Genomic DNA, 22029 nt, shown 5'->3' on the forward strand with positions numbered 1-22029 from the left:
CAATAAATCGTACACGGTACCACTCTCGATCCCGGGAGTAACTGTTATTTTTGCGGATTTAGCTCACATCGAAATGGGTTCAATTCGGGCAAAGCGAGCTTTGAGGATTGGTGTCGATGTTGGAGGCACAAATACAGATGCTGTGCTTCTTGACTTAGATGCAGTTCACCAGCCCAATCGTGGAGTGCTGGCCTGGCATAAGACACCAACAACAAGTCCCAATGTGACTGACGGTATCGAGACGGCCGTAGGTAACGTGCTGAAACAGGCCGGGAACCACGTGTCAGAGATTTCCTGTCTCATTGTTGGAACCACACACTTCTTGAATGCGGTCATTGAGCGAGATGTACATCGACTGTCGAAAGTGGCTGTAATTCGACTGTCCAGGAGTTATACCAGAGACATCCCTCCCTTTTCGGACTTTCCCCCAGTGCTGGCTGACCTTCTTCACGGCTACCATGGTTATGTTGATGGAGGACTCCACATCGACGGCGCCCAGGAAGCTCCAATCAACGAGGAGCAAGTCTTGAAAGAGTGTGAGGCGATTGAGAAGCTCGGGATCAAGGCCGTCGTGATCTCTGGTATTTTCTCCCCGATCGATCAGCATTTTCACCAGGAGAACCGCGTTCGCGACATAATACAAAAGCGACTCAGCAACGTCGACGTTGTTTGCTCTTCCGAGGTCTCGAATATCGGTTTATTGGAAAGAGAAAATGCGTCTATATTGAACGCATCCATTCTGGGGTTTGCGAGACGCACGATTCGTGGCTTTCGTGCTGCCATGAAGCGGTTGAAGCTCGACTGTACTCTATTCATCTCGCAGAACGATGGTACAGTCCTCGATTCTGTCTCGGCCGCAAAACTCCCCATCAAGACATTCTCGTCGGGTCCCACGAATTCCATGCGAGGAGCGGCTTACCTTGGCCTCGGACAACTGGGGCTACAGGGCGAAGAGCGCACTTCGACCATTGTAATTGACGTTGGTGGGACAACGACGGATTGCGGTGTTTTGTTACCATCAGGATTTCCTCGCGCAGCATCAGCCTATGTCAGTGTCGCAGGTGTAACGATGAACTTCCCTATGCCTCATCTGGAATCAATTGGCCTCGGAGGAGGGTCGATAATACGCGAACGGGGAATGGACGTCTCCATCGGGCCGGATTCGGTTGGGTACCAGCTGACCACTAGATCGAGGGTATTTGGTGGTGAAACCTGTACGGCCACTGATGTTGCGGTTGCTGGGGGCCTCGCCGTCGGAGATCCAAAGTTGGTCAGCGATATTCAGCCTGAGATGATACAGCGCGTTCGGGCTAGGACGAAGAAGATGCTTGAACGTGTCATCGACCGGTTGAAGCTCACTCCAGCACCATTGCCGGTTCTTTTAGTGGGCGGAGGCTCTGTTATCTGTCCGCTAGAACTCGAAGGGGTATCTCAAGTTGTGGTGCCAAAGTTCCATTCCGTTGCTAACGCTGTGGGAGCCGCGATCTCCAGGGTTTGTGGTTCGCTGGATGCCATCTACAGCATTGCAGATATGTCCTTATCTGAAGTCATGGAGGACGCAAAGGCCCAAGCTATTGCAAAAGCCATGAAAGGAGGAGCCGACTCAAGTACCGTGACGGTGGTTGAAATCGACACCCTGCCGATTCCGTACGTTTCTGGACAGATTCGCGTTCTGGTCAAAGCTGTCGGAGATCTGTCATTGGATTATGTTGCTGACAGCAAAACCGTCTCCGAGGAGGAAGATGAACCAGATGAAGTTTCTACCGAACAAGTCAAAAATCTCTCATTGTCTTCGAAGGAAGAGATTACCAGCGGTAAATTTGACTTTGACGGATACCGGCCATTGGTGAGACGAAACGCGGAAACAGGTGTCCAAGAGTGGATTGTTTCAGAGACCGACCTTGAGTGGCTCAGTGTAGGATGTTACATCCTGGGTTGTGCTGGTGGTGGTTCACCCAAGGCCGAATTCCTCAAACTCCGCGATCAGATTCGAGCAGGTTGTACGGTTCGTATAATCGATAGCTCCTCGTTACAGGAGGATGCGCTCATATATTGTGAGTTCAACGGTACACATCATTGCCCCCGTTGTTGCTGACAAGATGATAGGGGGTGGGATGATGGGATCGCCTGCTGTGTCGATTGAGCGATTGAACTCTTCGGAGTGCATAACTGCCGTCGCAGACCTCATGGAGTATCTAGGTCACAAAACATTCGATGCAGTTATGGGTCTGGAGATAGGAGGAGCGAACGGTTTAGAGCCCTTGCTTATTGGCTCTTCACACGCATTCAATCGACCTGTAATTGATGCAGACTGGATGGGTTCGTCCCCCGTCATTGCATCTCGCAACTATCCGTGAGTTGCTAACACGAGATCAGGTCGAGCATATCCGACATACTGGCAAACCACAATCGCGGTCTATGAAAGTGGACAGCTGACCCCGTGCTCAATTGCATCGGGTGACGGTAAAACGATCATTATGACGAAGTCGCCTGACGATGAAATAGTTGATCGTGCCTTGCGCGCTTCTTGCTCGGAGATGGGATCCAGAGTGGGTATGGCAGCCAGGCCCACGACGACTGGCCGTGTGAGATCTTATGGAGTCATCAACACTCTTTCGCTTTCCTGGCGTATCGGCAGGACAGTAGCGCGTGCCCAACAGGAGAGCACCATTCATACTATTGCAGAACAAATTATAGACGAAGTTGGCGGTCCCACCACAGCGAAGATCCTTTTCCGAGGGAAGATAGTGGCAGTCGAACGAAGAGTTTTCAAAGGACATTCTTATGGGGAGATAACCATAGCCCAGACGGACGAAGACGAAGAGGAACAGAGTCATGAGAGAGCAGCAGTTGCCGAAGGAGGGGTGGTCAAGATCCCATTCAAGAATGAAAATATATATGCAAAGCATATCGCCGATGATGGAACCGAGACATACCTGGCAACAGTGCCCGACCTGATCTCTGTCCTCGACACACAATCTGGATGCGCGCTCGGCGTCCCTGAATTCCGGTATGGGTTGCTGGTGACGGTACTTGGGATCACCTGCTCGCCACGGTGGTCAGACACGGAAAGGGGTTTGCAGTATGGTGGACCGGAAGCATTCGGATACAGCATAGATTATCGACCCTTGGGTGTGTTTGTGGAACCGAAGAGCGTTGTTCTTGAATACGCAGGTGCAACGGCCTGCTCAGAGTGAGGGACCTCGAAGAGAGACCGAGGTATCTGAGAGGCTGTCTGGTCGCGGCCTGTCAAGGCAGATATCCATGCGCGCATTAGGGATTCGTGGTCAGCATCGGTGCTCGCAATAGAATGAGAGCCCATGGTCAGTTCAAAAGTATCAGTTCTTTGATGTAGTAAGCCTCGAATGAGTAGGGTTCAAGTTGCGGCTGTGTACCTAGGTATATTTGACGGGTTCTCTGAACACTGAATGTCGAAGTTCAAGGACGCACAACTAAGAGTACCTCGCAGGTAGGTGAGCACTACCGAGTAATTAATCTTTTCGATGAGCTTGCCAAGGTTTTTCGGGGCAGTCACGTGGCGCTATCGGCGGGAGTCGTGCATTTCCAAAAGACCCTCGCGATAGCCAACTTGCAGTCCAGGCTCTTTATTGAGTCCTACCATATCACATTTCATAATCCAAACACGAAACTTCTCGTTAAATGTATCGCTCGGACAATAGGGCACTCCGGGCATTTCTTCATGCTCTATGATGACACCTTGCAGAGCAGCTTCCTGGGCGCGAAATGATAAGTTATCGTGTTCACGACAATGTGGCAGGCATCATCCATACCAACTTCTCTGTCATCAGTGACGTTCAATGAGTCACCTGGTGGACAAAGGCCGGAGCCGATCTATTACACACCGCGTAGGAAGCAAGCGTCTGTTATCCTCACTGAACCAATCTTCTCGTTTACACAAAATCGACTTCATTGAGCTTTGAAGTACTGACCCTTCATGACAGATGCTCGCGGTGCCACACCAAAAGAATAAAATGTCTTGGTGGTATGCACGAGATGCTCCAATCTCGATGCATGTGAGGCTGACCTGGGGAGTAGGCGTTCCGTGCAGGAACTGCACGCTTTCTGACTCGCCATGTATCTTTCCGCCGCCTCGCAAATCACGATATTCAGCGAACCAGCAGGGACCTGTCTCGCCTTCAAACAGCCTCAAGGAGGATCATACAACGTCAGCCACTGCGTTCAACGGAGTCTCGGCACACACGACATCCAAAACCGGCAGCTATAGACGTTCCGAGAAAGACTTCAGCTCACGTCGATCAGATCAAGGCCAACGGGTTTCGAGGCTAACCTACCGTGCCAATCCCTCCTGCCGCACGTTCACTGAGCAGTTTGTTGCCTGGGTTGGGGTACAGAAGCTCCAACTTAATCCATTTGATGAAGCATCCTTCAATCCATCATGGGCCTCCCTGGGACACTTAGACTCTGGCTTAATGAACCCAGGTTTAGAAATCTCAATTGACACCGAAGTGTCCCGTTCTTCGGACAGATCGGAGGCCAACAGACCGGTCAAGATTCGCATGCCGCCCTACAACCACAGCATGCATCTAATTCAATGCGTTGAGTTCGCAATTGGCCACGACCAGCACTACTTTCGACGACAGCACATTCGCGCCAGGGTAACGCAGATGTATCAGAACCCGGAATCCTCTCGAAGCAAAGATCGAGGGTGGTTATGCTTTTGGCTTGCTGTGCTTGCAGTTGGGGAGCTACACAATAGCAATGGAAGTACCGGTGCTGATAATGGTCTGGGATTAAGCGGAGCATCTCCCGACAAGGATTCCCCCGGAGCCGATTATTACCACCAATCTGTCGCATTTCTTCAGCAGGTGGCAGAGAATCCTGACGTACTGTACATCGAGACCTTGTGCTTGCTTGCAGTCTACGCGTTCTCGATGGACAAAATCAACACGGCGTACATGTACAACGGCCTTGGTTTGCGTGCGGCGCTTTCACTGGGCTTGCACCGAAGCCCACTGGATTTGCCGTCAGAAGGCTCGGATCTCCGTATATCTGAAAGCGAACACCAGAGGCGGGTGTTCTGGACCGTGTATTATCAGGATCTGTATGTTGACAGCCCGTCAACATCCCAGAGCCAGCTGACCCTTTGCTTAGGCTTACCTCCTCTACCACAGGCCGCCCTTGGGGTATCCTGGACGATGAAATCACGATTGAATATGCCGACTCGAGTCGTATTCCTGGCGACTCGATGATGGAGTTCTTTGACTCTGAAGAGTCTAATGCGCACCTGGAACTCATGCGTCTGCGGGGTCAGGCTTATTCTTCGTTATACGGCTACGCAGGCACCGCAATCAATCCCTACTCTCATATCTCTCTGTTCGATTTTGACTTGGGGAATCCTTTATCACAACAACATCTGGATAAGATGGATGAATTTCACCAAGGCTTGATTGCCTGGCAGCAGGAGCTCCCAGAGAAGTTGAAGCTCGCTAGGAGTTTCGAAGGATCGGGATTAAACCCAAGTCGAGTGACCGCGACCTTGCATCTCATCTATCATCAAGTCAGTTCTATTCATCATGCAGATCTCCTGTCATTCTTACTGACTGGGTGTTAGACCATCCTTGTGCTGCTCAGGCCCGTTTTGGTCAATATCCACAATGACCGCTTGGAAGCGCGAATAAAGGACCATTCCGAGACGACCGACGCCTATCCGGGGCCAAAGTCGATGCTGCGAGCGTTTTATAACATAATCCTGGAATCTGCGCGAGAGACTGCGAGTATATTAGAGTGGTTGCAATACCAAGGTGCACTATGTAAGCACCCTACTTTCTCAAGTCAAGAAAATGCTGATTGGAAATATTATGTGCAGTCATCTATTCGTATTTCGATGCCAGCTACGCCTTTACCGCGGCCATAGAACTCCATCTTGCCAGAAGCATGCGCTCATTCGCATATCCCAACCAAGACGCTCTTCAATTCACCGACGAAGACCTGTCTGCCCTCAACACCATAGTCGGCATCCTTCGTCAGCAGAGCTTAGCAGGCAATGCACCAGCAAAACATTTTGACAGACAGCTGCGGCTGCTGGAGAACAACCTCCAAGCCCTGCAGACAGCGTTGGATAATCGTGTTGTGAATTTGGACGATCTCAACTTTGACCTCGATTACCTAAACCCCGGGCTAACTGCATTGACGGATCATGTTGGCGCGGCTTTGCGGGGTGAATCTTAGTCGAACGCTTCTTAAACACCACACCATTTTCACGATCATGGCATGTCTGAGATCTCCTGACTCAGATCATCGCAAAGTTGAGAGTGGATTGGTGCGCACGAGAACCGGTTCCGGGGTTCCTCTTCACTACTCAGCGATGCACGCTGGAAACCTCCGCCAACCTGGGTCAATGCCTCATACGATTCACGACCCGGTAACCAAGGAGGCCTGGGTGGCTTCAACGGGTTTCTCTCTACGGATCAACTCGCCCGGAATTTGCGCTAGATGGCAACGTTGTATAACTGTTCGGGCGATCGAAGTCCTCTCAAGGACGAGTTCTTCCGTGCGATACTTGATTGAAATCCTAGGTATTTGAGGCAGCGGCAGCCAGATTCGGCTTCCAGAGTTGGCTCAGGGACGTGCTTCTACATCGGAAACTGCTCTATTCGCTTACCAACGCCAACGCTCAGCTTAGACGCTCGGTGGATATTGACCTTGAGGCTTAGACTCGTAGACAGGCGCCTCCAAGCTATTGTGCGACTATACCTTAACCGATGAACCAGTGCTCCATAGAAGCGTGTGTGTAAAATCTAAAAGTTGGGCACCAACGATCCTGTTTGGTATCTCGGAGTGCGTCAAAAGAACTACTCAAAAGCTCTGTAAAATCCAAGCCACCTGTACAATAGCAGAAGAGCGAGCGAGAGACCCTCTCCGAATTCATTTCTGTTCTCAGACTTGAGCACCCTACATTTCACCCAGAGAGGCCGTGAGGAGCAATCTCGAACCGGACCTTGCGTACATATAACCTTGCGCTCGACGTGGTAATCTAGCCTCACTTCCTCAGCAGAGATGTCCAACTCTGGGTTTCTCCCATTTGATGATAGCTCTTCATTCCGATAACCACTCCAAGGGCATGTCAACCGGGCATGGTATATATTCCACCGCCTTCACACACGGAGTTGTTAGCAGATGTGTGATATTGATGTGTCAGAAAGAGGATCTCTCCCTCAGGCTGAGAGGGGAGGTAGGGATGAACTAAACAATAGGCAAGCCGCATTGCTGGACAAATGGTACATAGAGAGAGCCAATCAGAAGAGGCCAGCACACAGATGGGACACAGAGAAGGGCCAATCAGACATCAGGCTGGCATCATCAGGAGCCTTGGAGAGGCCACAAGGCTGGAGACAAGGCTGGGATTACAACACCATGGCTTCTGTACAGAAGGCAGCGATGACTACCTATTAGGTAGTTCGCGGGGACCGACAAGAGCTTCAGATATGGCATAGCATTGCATCCCCATAATTTAATACGGCTGCAACAGAGGCATTGCCATTTGGAATGATTTTCACCTACAAGATAGCTGGACCGGTAAGCTTAGTAGGTGTTGAGCTGGGGAAGAATCAGGGGCTGCGAGGCAAAGGAGGCTGAAGATTCAGGGGCTATTGGCCCATAAGTAGCCCTGGAGCTGACTGTCCTCCCCGCAAACAAGTCCCGACTTCCCCACCCCCTTCTAGGCTTCCAAGGTCAGTGCGAAGGTCTCGGTCGATTTCCGCGCCAACCAAGCGTCCGCAGGTGGCCGGAATTAGTCATACCTACGAGGCATGACCCCCTAGAAAACGAGAAGTAAGCTGAGGTCGACTCTGTTCTCGTCTCCATCTTTCAACCTCTCTCCGCAAGCCCCTTAGCTTTCTTCTGTTCAATACCGTATCTCGCCTTCAATAATGCCTGGGCCACGCGAAGTCGCTGGAGGCAAAGGCGCTGGAACAGCAGCAAACGGGACGGATAGCGAGATACAACAGGCCTCGTCCCAACGATCCCGAAAGAGAAGTCGATATACGCCTCATGCGTGTGAAAAATGCAAAGCCGCAAAAGTGAGATGTGATGGGCGCCTTCCCTGCAAACATTGTGCTTCTCGAGAAGCTACTTGCCATTACAGCGCTCAGGCGCCTCCCAACTTCCATGTCTATGAGCATTGTCCAGAGTAAGAAGGCCCTTTATTGTCTTGGTAAGACCTGACCACAGTAGAGATGAACGAAAATTTGAATCGGAGGTTTCGTCGCTTCTCCAACAACAGAACGAGAAGCTAGATCTTTTGATCAAAAAGACGGCCGCCATTGAAGCTGCTTATGAAGCAGCCGAGAATCGTCTCTCAAAAGCCGACCCCGGATTCTCTGCTCAGAAACATGTTTTGCCCCTCTTTCAAACATCCACCAGCGCTTTCTTTTGCATCAACGTCATCGATGCAGGTGTCAGGAAGCTTGGACTTGACTTCTCACATGGGCAAAACTCGCCTCGAGGGTCTACTGCTACGCAAGCACGCACCTCCTTGTCTATCATTCACGGTGAGGTATTCGATAGCGAGTCAAGTGACATCAGCCGAAGTGAAATAGAGCATGTGGCAGAATCAATTTCAGAGGCGAGCGTAAGGAGTCAAAATGCTTCTACGCCAGCCAAATCGATAGATCCGCTCAAAGATATGGATCGCAACCTCCTTTGGCAGGGAGTGCAGGCCTTTCACAATCTGGAATGGGTCATGTATCCTATCCTAGACATTTCCGACCTCGAGGAAGTCGCAAAACACCTCTTGGACGCCGCAAGCGGTCTTTCAGGCCGTGGAAAGACATACGCCATTGGCAAAGGAGATTTGGCCATCCTGAAAATTGCAGTGGCAATTGGCCTTCTTGCAGAAGGTGATATCCATCAAAGGTTGACCTCTAGACTGTTACAGTCTCTTCACTCAGAGATCGAAACTATGATATGGAGTGCTGCAGTTGACCTAAAAGACCTGGTGCTAATGACCTTGGTGGTATGTCTTAATTTCGTCTACATTGTCTTTGGGCACGAATTGATCGATCCTTGATCCACCAGATCTTATACCACCTACACTGCGCTCGGTGGAGATTGGCATGGAGATTCACCATGAACGTCAGCCGAATCATACTTGAGCTGGGTCTGAACCGAAAAATAGTGCTTGATCGCTCTTTCCCGGACATCAAGAGCCGATCGCAGGCAATCAACACTGTTTGGACGGTGTTTGTGCTCGAGCAGCATCTAAGCTATGCCTTGGGCTTCTCCAATGCAATGCAAAATCTGCACCCGGAGCCGAACTTCCCTCAGCCAGTAAGTGAGATCTCAACCAGGAATCTATGAGTTTGCCAATATATACATATTGGGGATGCAGTCTACTGATAGGATACGTATAGGTCGAAGCGCCCTTTTTGCAGCTCATGATTGAGTACGCAAGCATCGGAAAACAGTCCTGCGACGCCCTCTTGAATGACAAGGTCTTGAATGCGGAACATCTTTCGACCTTTCAGGATGACTATGCATACTTTCTCTACAGAGTAAACTCGTGGGCGACTCGGGCTTGCGAAAACTTTGAAGCCTTCACTCTTAGTGACAGCGCCAGCCTTGGACTCCAAATGGTCTGTACGACTCTACACATACGAGCCAACCACCTCAGGACGCTGATAGCTCGAGCTTTCCTTTGCTCTGGCTTGCGTAATGCCGCGCCCCCAGATATCTGGACTACCTCAGTGGAAATTGCCGCGGACACGGTCAAGGTTCTTACTCAGCTGGATTCTTTCAAGCAGGAATACCTTTTTCACCAAGCGCAATTCAATCACTTTCTCATTTCTGCTTTGGACGTCCTGCTTTTTGCCACTACTCACAAATCAGCTGGAGTGGGATCGCCTTCCGCCAACGGTGAGGAGCTTTCAGTTCCCGCCGATATCGCTCACAAGGCTCGACAGAGTTCAACAATCGCGCTGGCCCGTCTTCAAAGATTGGCTGAGACTTCGGTTCAGTCAAAGTACCTGTGGGAAAGAGTTCGACATGTAGCCTCGCGTCTCAATTTTTCTGACCACCTCTTCGCTGCAGCAGGTCCCGAGGCTGAGGTCCTCCCTGCATTGGAGTCCGGGATTGAGATTTCCGAACACACAAAGACCGTCACTGAGACCGGAATCGGCCTCAACTCAATGCCTCTCGCAGAATTTGGTTTAGGCAACGGCGAGAATGGCTTAAATTTCCCATTCCTATCGGAAGATCCAACCGTGTGGGAATTCCAGCTGCCCTCCTCTTCAGAAGCTGACTTTGGCTTGCCTCAAGACCTTGGAACCTTGGTCAACAATTTGTGGATGCCTTGACACACTACTGGAGATTGTGGTTCCTCGCAGTCAACACGCGCAGAACGGAACAGTCCGTGTGACGTGGAGGTATAGTGCAGAGATTGAGCACATTCAGCTGTCAGACGCTACATATATTTACTCAACCGAAGTACTTAGGTTGTCAGAGACTCTTTGATGCGCCTTTGCGGAGCACGTTTGTGCTCCGTGACGAATCAATTTAGGCCTTTTCACTGTGTCTTACTCTCTGCTTGTGAATCTTATCACAGGGCCCGACCTCCCGGCAGCAAGATGATCAAGCAACTTGTACTCTACAACCTCCGGATTCTTCTTAAACCGATCATCCTTGCCTCCAGCCACATACTCAATGTCATATTTCCAGACCGACCGGACTATAACTAGAGAAAGCTCCATCACCGCCAGTCTTCTGCCGATGCACTGTCTTGAGCCGTACGAGAAAGGGGTCAAGGCATCGTGGCACCGTTTGACGGCATCTTCGCTGGTGTGATCAGGAAGCCATCTCTCGGGAATGAACGTGTGAGGGTCGAAGAAAACATCTCCTAGATGATGGACAGCGTAAACGGGGACTGAGAGCTCGACTCCAGCGGGGAAGTGTTCGCCGACTGCTGTGAGGCCGCCTTTGAGTACTTCCCGAGGTAGGACGCCAGGGAGACTGGGACTGAGCCGTATCGTTTCGTTGATGACGGCATGGAGATAGTGGCAGCTGTCGAGGGTTTTACCAAGCCGGATCTCATCGGTTGAGTTGAATTTAGAGCGGACCTCTTCTACAAGACGCTTCAATGCTGGGGGATTATTTGTTAGATAGAAGAAATTCGCCGCCAGCTGTGTGGCCGTTGTATCAGAGCCTATAACACGCAAGAAATGCGTAACTATTGTGAGTGACATTTTCTCGTCGAATTCCCGTATCAGACACGGGGCTTTTTGGGGGAAGGGGAATGACATACCACCAAGAATAAGTCCTCTCGCTTCGGCAAATACCTCCTTGGAATCAGCGTACGCCTTGGTGCCATCCTTGTTCTCGGCATTGGCAATGTACGAGAAGAAATCCTTGCGGTTCTGATCGGCATTCATGCGCAGCTGCACCTGCTTCTTGGCGTAGACGAGCAACTGCCTGCCGCGACGGACAATGTCTGGGAAGAGGAGCTTGTCGAGGTTCCATCGGAGCATAAAGTGGCTGCATCCGTTCTGCGTTCCCATGATTTTGATTCAGCCCATATGGTCACCAAGAGATCTGGTACTGCTTTTGGTCCCCCCCGGTTCTCTTTTCCCGTCCAAAGAAAGCCATAGATAGGTAGGTGGATTGAAGACACAAAAAACTTACGAGAAGCTGCATATGCACCGCCGCATCAATGACATCCGGGAGGTCACGACTTTCGGCCCCCCTTAGCATCCCAAAGTCCTTGCCAAACACCAGATCACCCATGACATCGAAGGTCAGGTAGTTGCCCCATTTGCCCAAGTCGGCGGTCCAGCATTTGCGCAATGCCGAGCAATGCTCTTCCCCGGACGCGGCGTGGAAGAATTCGTCAATGTGCGGGAGGATGTACCGTTCCATGGAGGACAGGTTCGCTTCGGTGAATGCCGGGGCGAGGATGCGGCGCTTGCGGGCGTGGATGTCGCGGTCGCGGGCGGAGAACATGTTCTGGAACCCATTGTGGGCGATCGAGGCTTCGTAGAAGACGGACTTGCGCACGTTCTGGTTCACGCCGTAGATATCTGGGTTTCAACAGTCAGGCCGATGATATTCTTTGCCCAAACCATCCGTCGCCAGCCTGATTAGCCCCATCTGCTCAAGCATACGCACCTTTGATGGCAGCCGGGTCGTTGATCGTGACAAGATTAGGGGAGACACGGACAAATTTGCCTATCCAGAAAACAAATGCTTCGTTAACAAATCGTCTGTTTCTGATGACTTTCCTGTGCTTCACATTGGGCCCTTTTGTTGTCACAGAAAACTCTGGTGTTACCATAGATTTTCGAAGACACGTACCATATTTCTGATGAGCCCAGTAGATCTGCAGATGCCTGTCGCCGATCGCAGCGTGATACACCGAATACCAATTCGTGATTCTAGCCCAGAATGGGCCGGGATACTTGGCAAGTGGGTGGAAGTAGAGCCTATATATGACCAGGCCGAGTGTCTGCAATTCGCGTCAGTCTCAATGGATTGTTGAAGGCTGGCAGCCTTGGAGCTGGGGCTGATCCGGGTCTGCTGGAAGTGCAGGGCGTACATAAAGAAGCGCACTCCCGAGGGAAATAGCAATCAGCAGAGGTATAACAGCAGGATGGAATGATTTGTCTTTTTCTGTGACAGACTCTCCGGAGAGGTATGTGAAAGCCATTTTGATAGTCGACGTTATCAGAACACTATTCAATGAGCTCGGTCAGTCGAAAGAGCAGACTTTAAATTGACCAGATCGTATCTTCTTCACAGCCGTTTTAGAGCCGTCTTAACTCCTTATACCAGACTTCGCTTCCAGGACAGCTCCTTAGTCTCAGCTTGAGCATTGTTCCGAGACTGATTACTCTCCATGTCATTGCAAAACCCGAGGTTTCGTGCTTGATCGCATATCTCTGTATATTTCCTCGAAGGATCGAAGGATTCAAAAGGTCTTTTCCGTGGCTGGTCACAGCAGGAAGAAGGCAAAGGGCAGGGCATCGAATCTGATAGGGTCCCACAAACCCTTCATCCGCAAAGTTGCGGAGAGTGATTATCATGGGCCCGACTGGGGTGCTGACCACGGTCGGAACGTTCCGACTACTGTTTCTCGGATCTGTTGTGTTACACTTTCCAAGCTTTGACGGTAGTCACAGCGCACGAGACCTTGAAGAGAAAGTGTCTGGACATATCGTCCAAAGGGGTACGAGCACGGTGGACCAGCGATCCGCGGCGAAGGGCATCTCGACTATGGTTTGAAGGCTCCAAGCCACTTTGGGCTTCTCCATCGTCCTGGATCGAGCCTGGATCGAGCCCGAAGACTCTTATGTCGAAGTGACTTCATCTGAACAGACAGCAAAAGCCTCGCGACATGAAATCCCATATCTCGACCTTTATCGTAGTCTCAGAGACGTGTTTGAGGTTAAAAGGGGCGACGGCCGGTGGTTGGAATTCACGAGGCTATCATCCATCAAGTCGGGCAAAGCGCAGCCTTGGACTGACACCCCACGGCGGGGGTCGTATTGCAGCGCCAAATGATTGAAAGGAGCCTGAACGCCAACAAGGTCACTGCGTATTCTTACAAACAAAACTATTATCTCGAAGACTGGAAAGATGTGGCGGTGACGATACGGTATCATTGATGGTTTCTGTTCTCGACGTCTAAACATTATCCTTCCCCATCTTCCAATCGAGCACCCACACCTCGAAGAAGCAGCCTTCTCTCACGCCTGTTGAAACACACAAACCAGTTCCATTGCCTCTCGAGGTCTGCTCTAGAGGCAGCAATCTACCACCATGCAGTCCGGAATCACAGGTAACCTTTGACCGTCTCGTGCGCCTGAAGTATAACACTTGTGATACTGACCGTCACCTTTCTTCTCCCCGCAGCGTCCTCGGACCTTCACGAAGCATTTACCACATTTACTAGCGATACCTCTATCTTCTGCCTCCCGGCCGGCATAACATCTGAGTCCCTCACACCTTTGCCAGCGGTCCGCTTCCCTTCCTCTCATTCCGGCCTCTTCAACAGCATCCACACTCTCTCCGACCTCCTCACGCCGACCGATCCCCTCTACTTGTTCCTGCGCCGTGCCCCCGGTTCCAGTGAGCTGATAGCAATAACATACGTCCCCTCACGGGCCCCTGTGCGGCAAAAAACCCTCTTTGCATCCACACGCAACACGCTTATGCGCGAGCTCGGTTCAGAAAAGTTCTCCGAAACTGTCTTTTTGACCGAGAGGGAAGAAATCCTCGATCCCGCACAATGGGATGAGCGCTCCAAGGGCTCTGCGGCCGCGAGCGGCGGGGTCCCCACTCCTGGCGCAAGGGGAGCCGTGGATGCCGGGTTGCTCAGTGCAGAAGAGAGGGAACTGCAAGCCGTAAAAAGAGCCGAGGAGGAAGAGAGGCATGGGACACGAGGGAGGGATCTGATGGGTGAAGGAGGAAGTGGAGCAGGGCAGGCACAAGGTGGCTTCATGATGAAGATTTCCGATGAAGCCAAGTCTGCCTTGACGGGTTTCAAGGACACTGACACTTCCGGGGGCAATATGGCCGTCTTTGGAATTGACGTCGCCACTGAAGAGATCCGGCTGTTGTCCACGAATGCTGATGTTCACCCAGGTGCGGTGGCGAAAAATATACCAGGCGATCGACCGAGTTATACGTTCTACAACGCACAGGGTGTTCCCGGAAGTATATTCATTTATGTGTGTCCGGGATCGAGTAAGATCAAGGAAAGGATGGTTCATGCGAGTTCCAGGCTGGCAATGACCAAACTTGCTGGGTCCGAAGGTGTCGAAATTGTGAAGAGGCTGGAGGCCGGAGACCCGGAGGAGTTACTGGGTGAGAGGTTAGAACAAGAGGTCAAGACTTTGGTCGCGGCGGCAGGGGTCACTGGTGGAGTTGCTGGTGTAGAAGGCGACGAGAGCTCGGCGCCTGGGTCGGGAACTGCAACACCAAGAGGAGGATTTGCTAGACCAAAGAGGCCAGGGAAAAGGTGATAAACGATGAATTCTGGGCGGCAGCAGAGCAAACGTCTCAAGGGAAACTGTATGCCGCGTTACAGACTTGCAAAATCACTCCACCTTTTGAAGTCATATGTGGCGCTGAGATGACTTCCAAGACAAAAGCAACCAACATCCCTGCTCAAAGGGATATGAATGCAAAAGCGAAGAATCAATTGAATCCACCCGCAAGTTATCTTCGAGTCCCTTCTGCCATTTGCCTGATGATACCAAGGCTGATCCATTGAAACTTTCACTTTGCTTCCATTTCTGCGTCTGACCGGACCTTCGGACCTTTTCTGATGCGCAATTGTGCTCTGCCTGTAGTAAGCCTGTTATTTGCCCATTTGACTTCCCAATCCTGGCGGACGACAACTGTCGTGCTTCTGTTCAGCATCGGAACTGCCGGTGCACAAGACAGTATCAGTTCCGCAGGATATGTCACGCGGATATGTTTCTCATCACCCGGAGGATGGAGAGCAGACGCTAGGTTGCCACGGTATGCGACAGATTTCGTGAGACTTTCCCGTGTCTCATTCGACGTCACCGGGGAACCGACTCGAACAGCGACTGGGGCTGGACAGGACATGAAATCCCACCATCTCTTGCCCGGTTTCGAGGCTATAGCCTGTAGAGCTTGGGATATTCACTCTTTTTGGCCCACAGTGACAGATGTGTGTTTCATTCCCACGCAAACTGGCCTCCATGTGATCCAGCAGCGTCCTAGTATCTCTAATACTGTTGATTTCTGAAATTCTTCTTTTGATAGAACAGATCCGTCCTCGAAGATCCCAGATTGATGATCTTCGGGCACCCGTCTCTATCCTTTTCCAGCCTCGTGCACTCGAAGCAATAAAAGGCGTCGGAAATGCCTTCTCCGCCGCACACAATGCACTTGTTCTGGTAGTTGCCAAAGGAGCACTCGTCGCAAATTCGGACGAGAGTCGTGGGGCGCACGTAGGAATCGCAGACGGGACATTTGCCGTCGCACTTGTCGCAAAGGCGGCCGATCGAGATGCCCGGGGCTTTGCGACACATAACTAGATCGGGGTGGTGGCGGGACATGGTTGCGGTTGTATGTTCAGAGAGTTCCGCGAGCGAGAAGAAGGTCTGTGATGATATGGGTAGTTGGGAATGCGAAGAAGTCGATACTGAGCTTGTTGAAGACGTAGAAAGGCAAGACACCGTAGATAAGTAAGTTGTCGTACTTGGACTGGGACAGAAAACAGAAACACATCGAAAAAGCTCAGCCTTGGGCGAATTTCTAAGCCTCGTCGCCCTTCCCCGCACAAATAAAAGCGGCACGTGCAGCAGGAAAAGATCAGTGGAGCTCCGCCTGCAGGCCCCATTCGATGTTTCTGCATCTGCTTTACCCAGTACACATTGACTGCCTGGTTGCTCGACCAACTATCTGTGGGAGTAAGTGGCAGGAGTCTCCCTAACCAGAATTTAGCCCTTGAATACAAGCCGCTTCGCGCATGATGATCTCCTCAGCTGTCCTCATTCCCGAGGAGCCTCAGCTCGATTCTGCAGAGCAAAATGGCTCCTTAAAACGCCGCCAATCCTCCGTCTCTGAATCCTCAGAATCAAACAAACGTCCCCGCCTCCATGCTCACACATCACCGACTGCTTCGCACAATGGCGCTGCCTCCCCTACAGCGCCAGCGGCAACCTCCCCATCCACAGCGACCGCTGCAGGAGGACACCCATCAGCGATGTCTCCGCCGCTGCGCAGGCGACAAACGTCTTCAACCCTGGAACAGGACAAATCTCGAAACCGAAGACTCTTTGGTGCCTTGCTCGGCACCCTTTCGCAATCTTCCAATGCCCCTAGAAGGTCTTCCGCTGGAACAAAAGTCAACAACCAGACAACGACATTAAACGCACGCCGCGAGGAAATCGAATCTCGTCAACGGGAACGCTTAAAGCGCGAGTCCCACGAAATCGCTGAGTCTGCACGCCTGAAAAGGGAACAACTTGAGCGCGAACGACGAGTGGAGCAGGTGCGCTGGGATGAAGAAGCGATGCGATTGAGACACAGAAACATGAGAGCCGCTGCTGGATTTTTGCAGACCAAGGCAGAGCCACGATTGTATTACAAACCCTGGGAGCTGCGCGACTTTGAGGAAGAGGAGATTAAACGGCAGATTGAGGACGCGGAGGCGAGGATTCAGCGGGAAGCCGAGGAGTTTGAGGAGAAAAAGAAGTTGGGAGAAGAGGAGCTAAAAAGAGAGGAGAGAGAGAAAGACGCCCAACAGCCCTCGGCTCCAATGACAAGCACACCTGGAGCTACTACAACAGATGAAATGGACGATCGCCATAAGACACAGGACGAGGCCGACAAACACGCACGTGGAGACGAATTACCAGAGCAGATAAACGACGAAAGGAATGCGGAGGATCATGTCTCCCCGCTCAATTCTTCCAGCCTGGTAAAAGATAGCGATCCTGCGGCAGACGCAACGAAAACTGAGAGGCTGCGCAGCAGCAGTATCAAAGATCAGGACGACCATGATCACGGCGGCGAAGAGCTCGAGCGCGGGCAGGAAGATGATGTAATTTACTGAGTCGGAATACTCTGGGCCTGTTAAAAATCCTGCTGACTCTCACATTTTGGATCTTGCTCTGAGAAAAAGCAGAGCAAAAGGCGGGCCCTAAAGGGCACTGATCGAGACATTGCGTAGGGCATATGTCTCTCGGCAAGGAGTATTTCAAATGCCTTTCACCGCCCGTGAGAGTCTGCAACATAATTGGCGATATTGCATGACCAGTTGATTCCTCTAGGACATGTAAGCCCGTGCAGTCCAAGCAGACGAGCGCTGACCACTGGGTTGATAGTTTTCAGCCTTACCAGCGTATAGTATCCAAAGGCGGTTAGTGTGGCTTTCCCGCCTGGCTGACGAGGCTGAACTCGTTTATGTCATCATCCCACGTGCGGCTAGTGCGGCGGCCTCTCGGGCCGAGTCAGTCATCAAATCAATCCAGCTGCATTTCTTTTCTTCCTCTTCTAATTCTTTCTCTTGGGCGTCACGACCCTCGCAGGACCACAGCGAGACTGAGGTCCTTTTCCCAGACCATTTTATGGTCTTTTCATTACAGCTTTGTTATCCTGCACCATGTCATAATTCTCACATTTCACTTTCGGACATTCAACCATGTCATTGCCCTACATGTTTCACTAGTCCATCAATTGAACTGCTTGGCGTTGAGTGTGTTTGAGAGGGTTCAATGCTAGTCGATCTGTTCTCGATCTAGTCGTCATATCCGTCAATAATGGAGCCACGTCCAACAACAAGCGACGCAGGCTCTCAAACCTCGCCTATAAATGTATTGACCTTGAATTGCTGGGGGCTCAAATATCTGGCAAAATACCGACACGAACGATTGTCCGAAATAGGAAATCGGCTTGCAACCTATTCTCCTCAACTCGATATCGTTGGCCTGCAAGAATGCTGGACTTTTACCGATTACCTATTCATCCGAGACAGCACTCGTTCTTTCCTTCCATACGGCAAGTTCTATCATTCTGGCATCTTTGGTGCTGGTTTGGCCATCCTTAGTCGATGGCCAATCGTAGAATCTTCAATGTATCGTTATCCTCTGAATGGCCGACCCCAGGCTTTCTTCCGTGGCGACTGGTTTGTTGGGAAGGGTGTCGCATGTGCCAAGATCTCACTGCCCGATGGTGACAATATCGAAGTGTTCAATACACACTTACACGCCCCTTACGAAAAGGAACCGAACGACAGTTATATTTGCCATCGAACGGCGCAAGCATGGGAAATTGCAAAACTCATGCGTGCAGCCTCGGACAGAGGCAGCCTAGTTATTGGCCTGGGCGATTTCAACATGGTCCCATTGAGCTTTGCACATGTCCTCGTCGAAAGCCGTGCTGGAGTACAGGACGTCTGGCGAGTCGTGAGACCTGGAAGCAGCATTGGTGCAAGCGTGGACCCGCCTGAAAAGGAGCGCAGAAAACGTATGGGCGAAGAGGAGACCCCAACCGCCGAGACGAGTTTAGGGGAACACGGGCACACGTGCGACTCTGTATTAAACACGTGGCGATGGAACAAAGCACATCAGAAGCAACTGGCGCAAGGTCATGACAGGAAAATATCGGGCACAGACCTGGATCCCAAAGCAAAGCGGTTGGACTACATCTTTTTCAGCGGTATTGGCAAGGGTTGGAGAGTTGCCGATGTGAAAGTTGCGCTTACCGAAAGACACCCGACCCTCCTCTGTTCGTTGAGCGACCATTTTGCCGTGCAGGCGACACTGGAAAGAAGCCAAATTCTACCGTCCCCTCCAGATAGAGTTGAAGCACATGCAGCGTTGCACGACCCGAGCACCACAGATCCCAATCTTCAAACGGCGGATTTTGAGGACAAAGATTTCGACAAGGCAATATCGGACATACCCACGCGAGGTCAAATCAGCCAGGATTTCTATAGAGACATTCTCACCATGATCAACAAATACACGCTGCGGGAGAGGAAACAACGACGGTATGGCCTTTTGCATTTCGTTGGCTCCGCCGTGGTGTCGATCGGCTGCTTCGTCGCCATCTGGTGGTCACCTCGGAATTATGTGTCCTTCATTTTGATTTTGCTAAGCAGTCTGGGACTCATGGCTGGAACGCTGCATGGTTTGATCGGGGGTCTCTTTGTGGGCTCGGAATTGAGAGCCCTGGCCGAGTTTGAGTGGGAGGTTCGAAATGCGCTGCATCTTGCAGGCGGTCCGGCCTTGGAAGACCGATCACTGAAATTGAAAGACTGGTACGACTGAAGACGACAAGAGTTTGCCATGTGCTAGAAGGTCTCCAAGAATATCAATGGCTGGTCGAGAAGTGACCAGACAAGTGCTGCGACAGGCGCCCAGTGACGATGGCGCTTAAAAGGATCAAGCAACAAGTGGCGGCTGCAGTTCACGACGAATGGGAAGAAACCAACTGTGAATTACCAGACACGCCATTGAGCAAAGTTGACAGCCTGAAAGAGAGAGATGGAAGGAAAATTATGGGTGTTGGCAGGGTTGTGTGTGTTGTCTTGATCAATCCGGGCAACTCGCTTTGTTGGCCGTGTCATTGGATTCGCAAACTCGACACTTCAAAAAGGGCCCGACCTCCCACCTCGTCGATCACGCCAACCTTTCCTCCCTCCCATCACCCACAACGCCCTTGTTTTCTTCCGCGCTTTATCAGAATCGGATCGCCGGCTCGTTATTGATCGGTGGGATAATTTTCAGGAAGCAGGCACTTTTGCATCCCAAGGTACGTAAACATGTCTTCCCTCTTATCCGATGTTGTCGCTCGACCGCCTGGAGCTGGTTGCCTGCGAACCACCCTCCCACCGCTCCTTTTTCATTCCTCCCGTGACTCATAAGTTGTCGCGAACACCTTATCTACCCTCATTCCAAGCATTATAAATATTGCTCGTTTCCCCGAGAAGTTGTGACCGTATCTTCCTCGCCCGCCTCACTGCGCCGCCCTGTCACCCCCGCTTTTGAGCAGCTCAACCACCGTTTGAATCACTTTACCAGCTGACACCTGGCGCCTGATTTAGTTCTCAAGACTGCCCTCTCACCCGTCACACTTTTACATACCACCCACCAGCAACCTCATATCCACTACACAACCCCCAACACGAAAACCAAGCAACCAACAATGGCCCAAACACGCGGCGCGACCGGCCACTCTAAGCCAAGAGTCTTCACCACGGTCTCGACCGAGCCAGTCCGCAAACGCAAGACGACCGGCGCCGCCACCACCACGGACGGCACCACCAAGAAGCGCGGCAAGACCGCATCAAAGAAAGCGGGAGGCGCGACCGGCGCAGGTGGTGTGACCAAGAAGCGCGCCCCTGCGACGCACCACAAGAGAAAGCCCACAGTCACGGATAAGGTCGAGGGTGCGCTCGAGAAAGCCGTCGGCGCTGTCGAGGGCAAGCCTGGCAAGAAGGCCGCCGGCACCAAGAAGATGAAAGGCACAGACGGGAAAGGCGGCAAGGTGTCCAAGACCGCGAAGATCGAGGTATGAATTTGGGTGGGCGGGTTGCTTAGAGAGAGAGAGAGAGAGAGACACACACACACACACACACATATGTTTTCTGTTTTGCAGCATACGATGCACAGAGAGAAACTGGAGAGCTGCTGCTTTGGTCCACACCACACCACACCACACCCTTTGATATGCTGGGAAATAACATACACGACAACGTTGACTGCAGGTTTTTATTTCGCGCCCCTCCCCTTGCCTCACTTGGCTTGACTGGAGTGGAGTTGGAGCGAGAGTATCGAGTTCTTTAAAGGCACCGGGGAATTTTTCGCTGAGGCTCGATCCGTTCCCTTTTTTACCATTACCCCCCTGGATCTCTTGTTACAAGACGACACGACCACCCGCACCTGGCAGTTGAGTGGCTAGAGCTAGCTAAGTACGAGGTACGGGGAGTTTTCCACAACGCAACGCAACACATGGCTTGTTTTTCCTGGGAGGAGGGAATGCTCGGGGTTCGGGTTCTGGGATATTCTGACGCCGTATGGCCCAATGCAGGGGCACATGGGCCATGGGAAATGGGAAATGGTGCTTCTACGTGCCTCGATAGCTGTGTAGCCGTGTAGCTGTGTAGCTCGCTAGGTCATCGTTGTCCAGGATGAATGAAGACGGCATCATTTGCGAGTCACTGCCGACATTGTCATGGTGTATTTGAATGTGGACTTGTACTCTTGTACTTGCTTGTATTTCTATCTGACGGCACGATATCTGTGCATGATGCTCATGTCATGGGTATTTGGATGTAGCAACTCCTACCCGATCCTGCAATTTTCTACCTGATGCAGTTTGTCGATATTGGTCAACTCATTATCGAGACTTTCGTCATCCCGTTCTTCCCGTACCTTTCGTTCGCCAACCATGTGTCCTTTCATCCATGCTGTTTCCACGAGCCAGGTTTCCGTGTTGAAGCCCAAAAACGCCATTCAGGTGAATCTTTTCCTCGCCCAATATGCAACAATGTCTGAGTTGCAATACAGTCTCGTC

General features: G+C 51.5%; 8 protein-coding genes across 8 annotated transcripts; 6 read left to right on the forward strand and 2 right to left on the reverse strand.

Annotated features, from left to right (window-relative positions):
• Positions 1 to 73: 73 nt before the first annotated feature.
• Positions 74 to 3197, forward strand: Z520_08422 (uncharacterized protein; the record flags this gene model as incomplete). The annotated part of the gene is made up of 3 exons (XM_016778919.1): positions 74 to 2054; positions 2107 to 2319; positions 2377 to 3197. 3 exons carry the CDS (start codon positions 74 to 76, stop codon positions 3195 to 3197), a joined length of 3015 nt encoding a protein of 1004 aa, XP_016629838.1.
• A 1254-nt stretch (positions 3198 to 4451) lies between these two features.
• On the forward strand, positions 4452 to 6210 carry Z520_08423 (uncharacterized protein; the record flags this gene model as incomplete). Its single annotated transcript, XM_016778920.1, has 4 exons — positions 4452 to 5083; positions 5134 to 5539; positions 5594 to 5792; positions 5849 to 6210. The coding sequence occupies 4 exons, from the start codon at positions 4452 to 4454 to the stop codon at positions 6208 to 6210; spliced, it is 1599 nt and encodes a 532-aa protein (XP_016629839.1).
• A 1700-nt stretch (positions 6211 to 7910) lies between these two features.
• Positions 7911 to 10334, forward strand: Z520_08424 (uncharacterized protein; the record flags this gene model as incomplete). The annotated part of the gene is made up of 4 exons (XM_016778921.1): positions 7911 to 8170; positions 8200 to 8995; positions 9058 to 9309; positions 9393 to 10334. The coding sequence occupies 4 exons, from the start codon at positions 7911 to 7913 to the stop codon at positions 10332 to 10334; spliced, it is 2250 nt and encodes a 749-aa protein (XP_016629840.1).
• Positions 10335 to 10553: 219 nt separating this feature from the next.
• Z520_08425 (uncharacterized protein) lies at positions 10554 to 12676 on the reverse strand (the record flags this gene model as incomplete). Its single annotated transcript, XM_016778922.1, has 6 exons — positions 10554 to 11179; positions 11279 to 11519; positions 11656 to 12050; positions 12139 to 12198; positions 12325 to 12475; positions 12566 to 12676. The coding sequence occupies 6 exons, from the start codon at positions 12674 to 12676 to the stop codon at positions 10554 to 10556; spliced, it is 1584 nt and encodes a 527-aa protein (XP_016629841.1).
• Positions 12677 to 13788: 1112 nt separating this feature from the next.
• Z520_08426 (uncharacterized protein) lies at positions 13789 to 14993 on the forward strand (the record flags this gene model as incomplete). The annotated part of the gene is made up of 2 exons (XM_016778923.1): positions 13789 to 13807; positions 13882 to 14993. The coding sequence occupies 2 exons, from the start codon at positions 13789 to 13791 to the stop codon at positions 14991 to 14993; spliced, it is 1131 nt and encodes a 376-aa protein (XP_016629842.1).
• A 735-nt stretch (positions 14994 to 15728) lies between these two features.
• Positions 15729 to 16061, reverse strand: Z520_08427 (PHD finger-like domain-containing protein 5B; the record flags this gene model as incomplete). Its single annotated transcript, XM_016778924.1, has 1 exon — positions 15729 to 16061. The coding sequence occupies one exon, from the start codon at positions 16059 to 16061 to the stop codon at positions 15729 to 15731; it is 333 nt and encodes a 110-aa protein (XP_016629843.1).
• Positions 16062 to 16477: 416 nt separating this feature from the next.
• Z520_08428 (uncharacterized protein) lies at positions 16478 to 19781 on the forward strand (the record flags this gene model as incomplete). Its single annotated transcript, XM_016778925.1, has 2 exons — positions 16478 to 17551; positions 18252 to 19781. 2 exons carry the CDS (start codon positions 16478 to 16480, stop codon positions 19779 to 19781), a joined length of 2604 nt encoding a protein of 867 aa, XP_016629844.1.
• Positions 19782 to 20658: 877 nt separating this feature from the next.
• Z520_08429 (uncharacterized protein) lies at positions 20659 to 21030 on the forward strand (the record flags this gene model as incomplete). The annotated part of the gene is made up of 1 exon (XM_016778926.1): positions 20659 to 21030. One exon carries the CDS (start codon positions 20659 to 20661, stop codon positions 21028 to 21030), a length of 372 nt encoding a protein of 123 aa, XP_016629845.1.
• Between the last annotated feature and the right edge of the window lie 999 nt (positions 21031 to 22029).

The sequence above is a fragment of the Fonsecaea multimorphosa genome (assembly GCF_000836435.1).
Source record: "Fonsecaea multimorphosa CBS 102226 unplaced genomic scaffold supercont1.19, whole genome shotgun sequence".
In the NCBI taxonomy this organism is placed as follows: domain Eukaryota; kingdom Fungi; phylum Ascomycota; class Eurotiomycetes; order Chaetothyriales; family Herpotrichiellaceae; genus Fonsecaea; species Fonsecaea multimorphosa.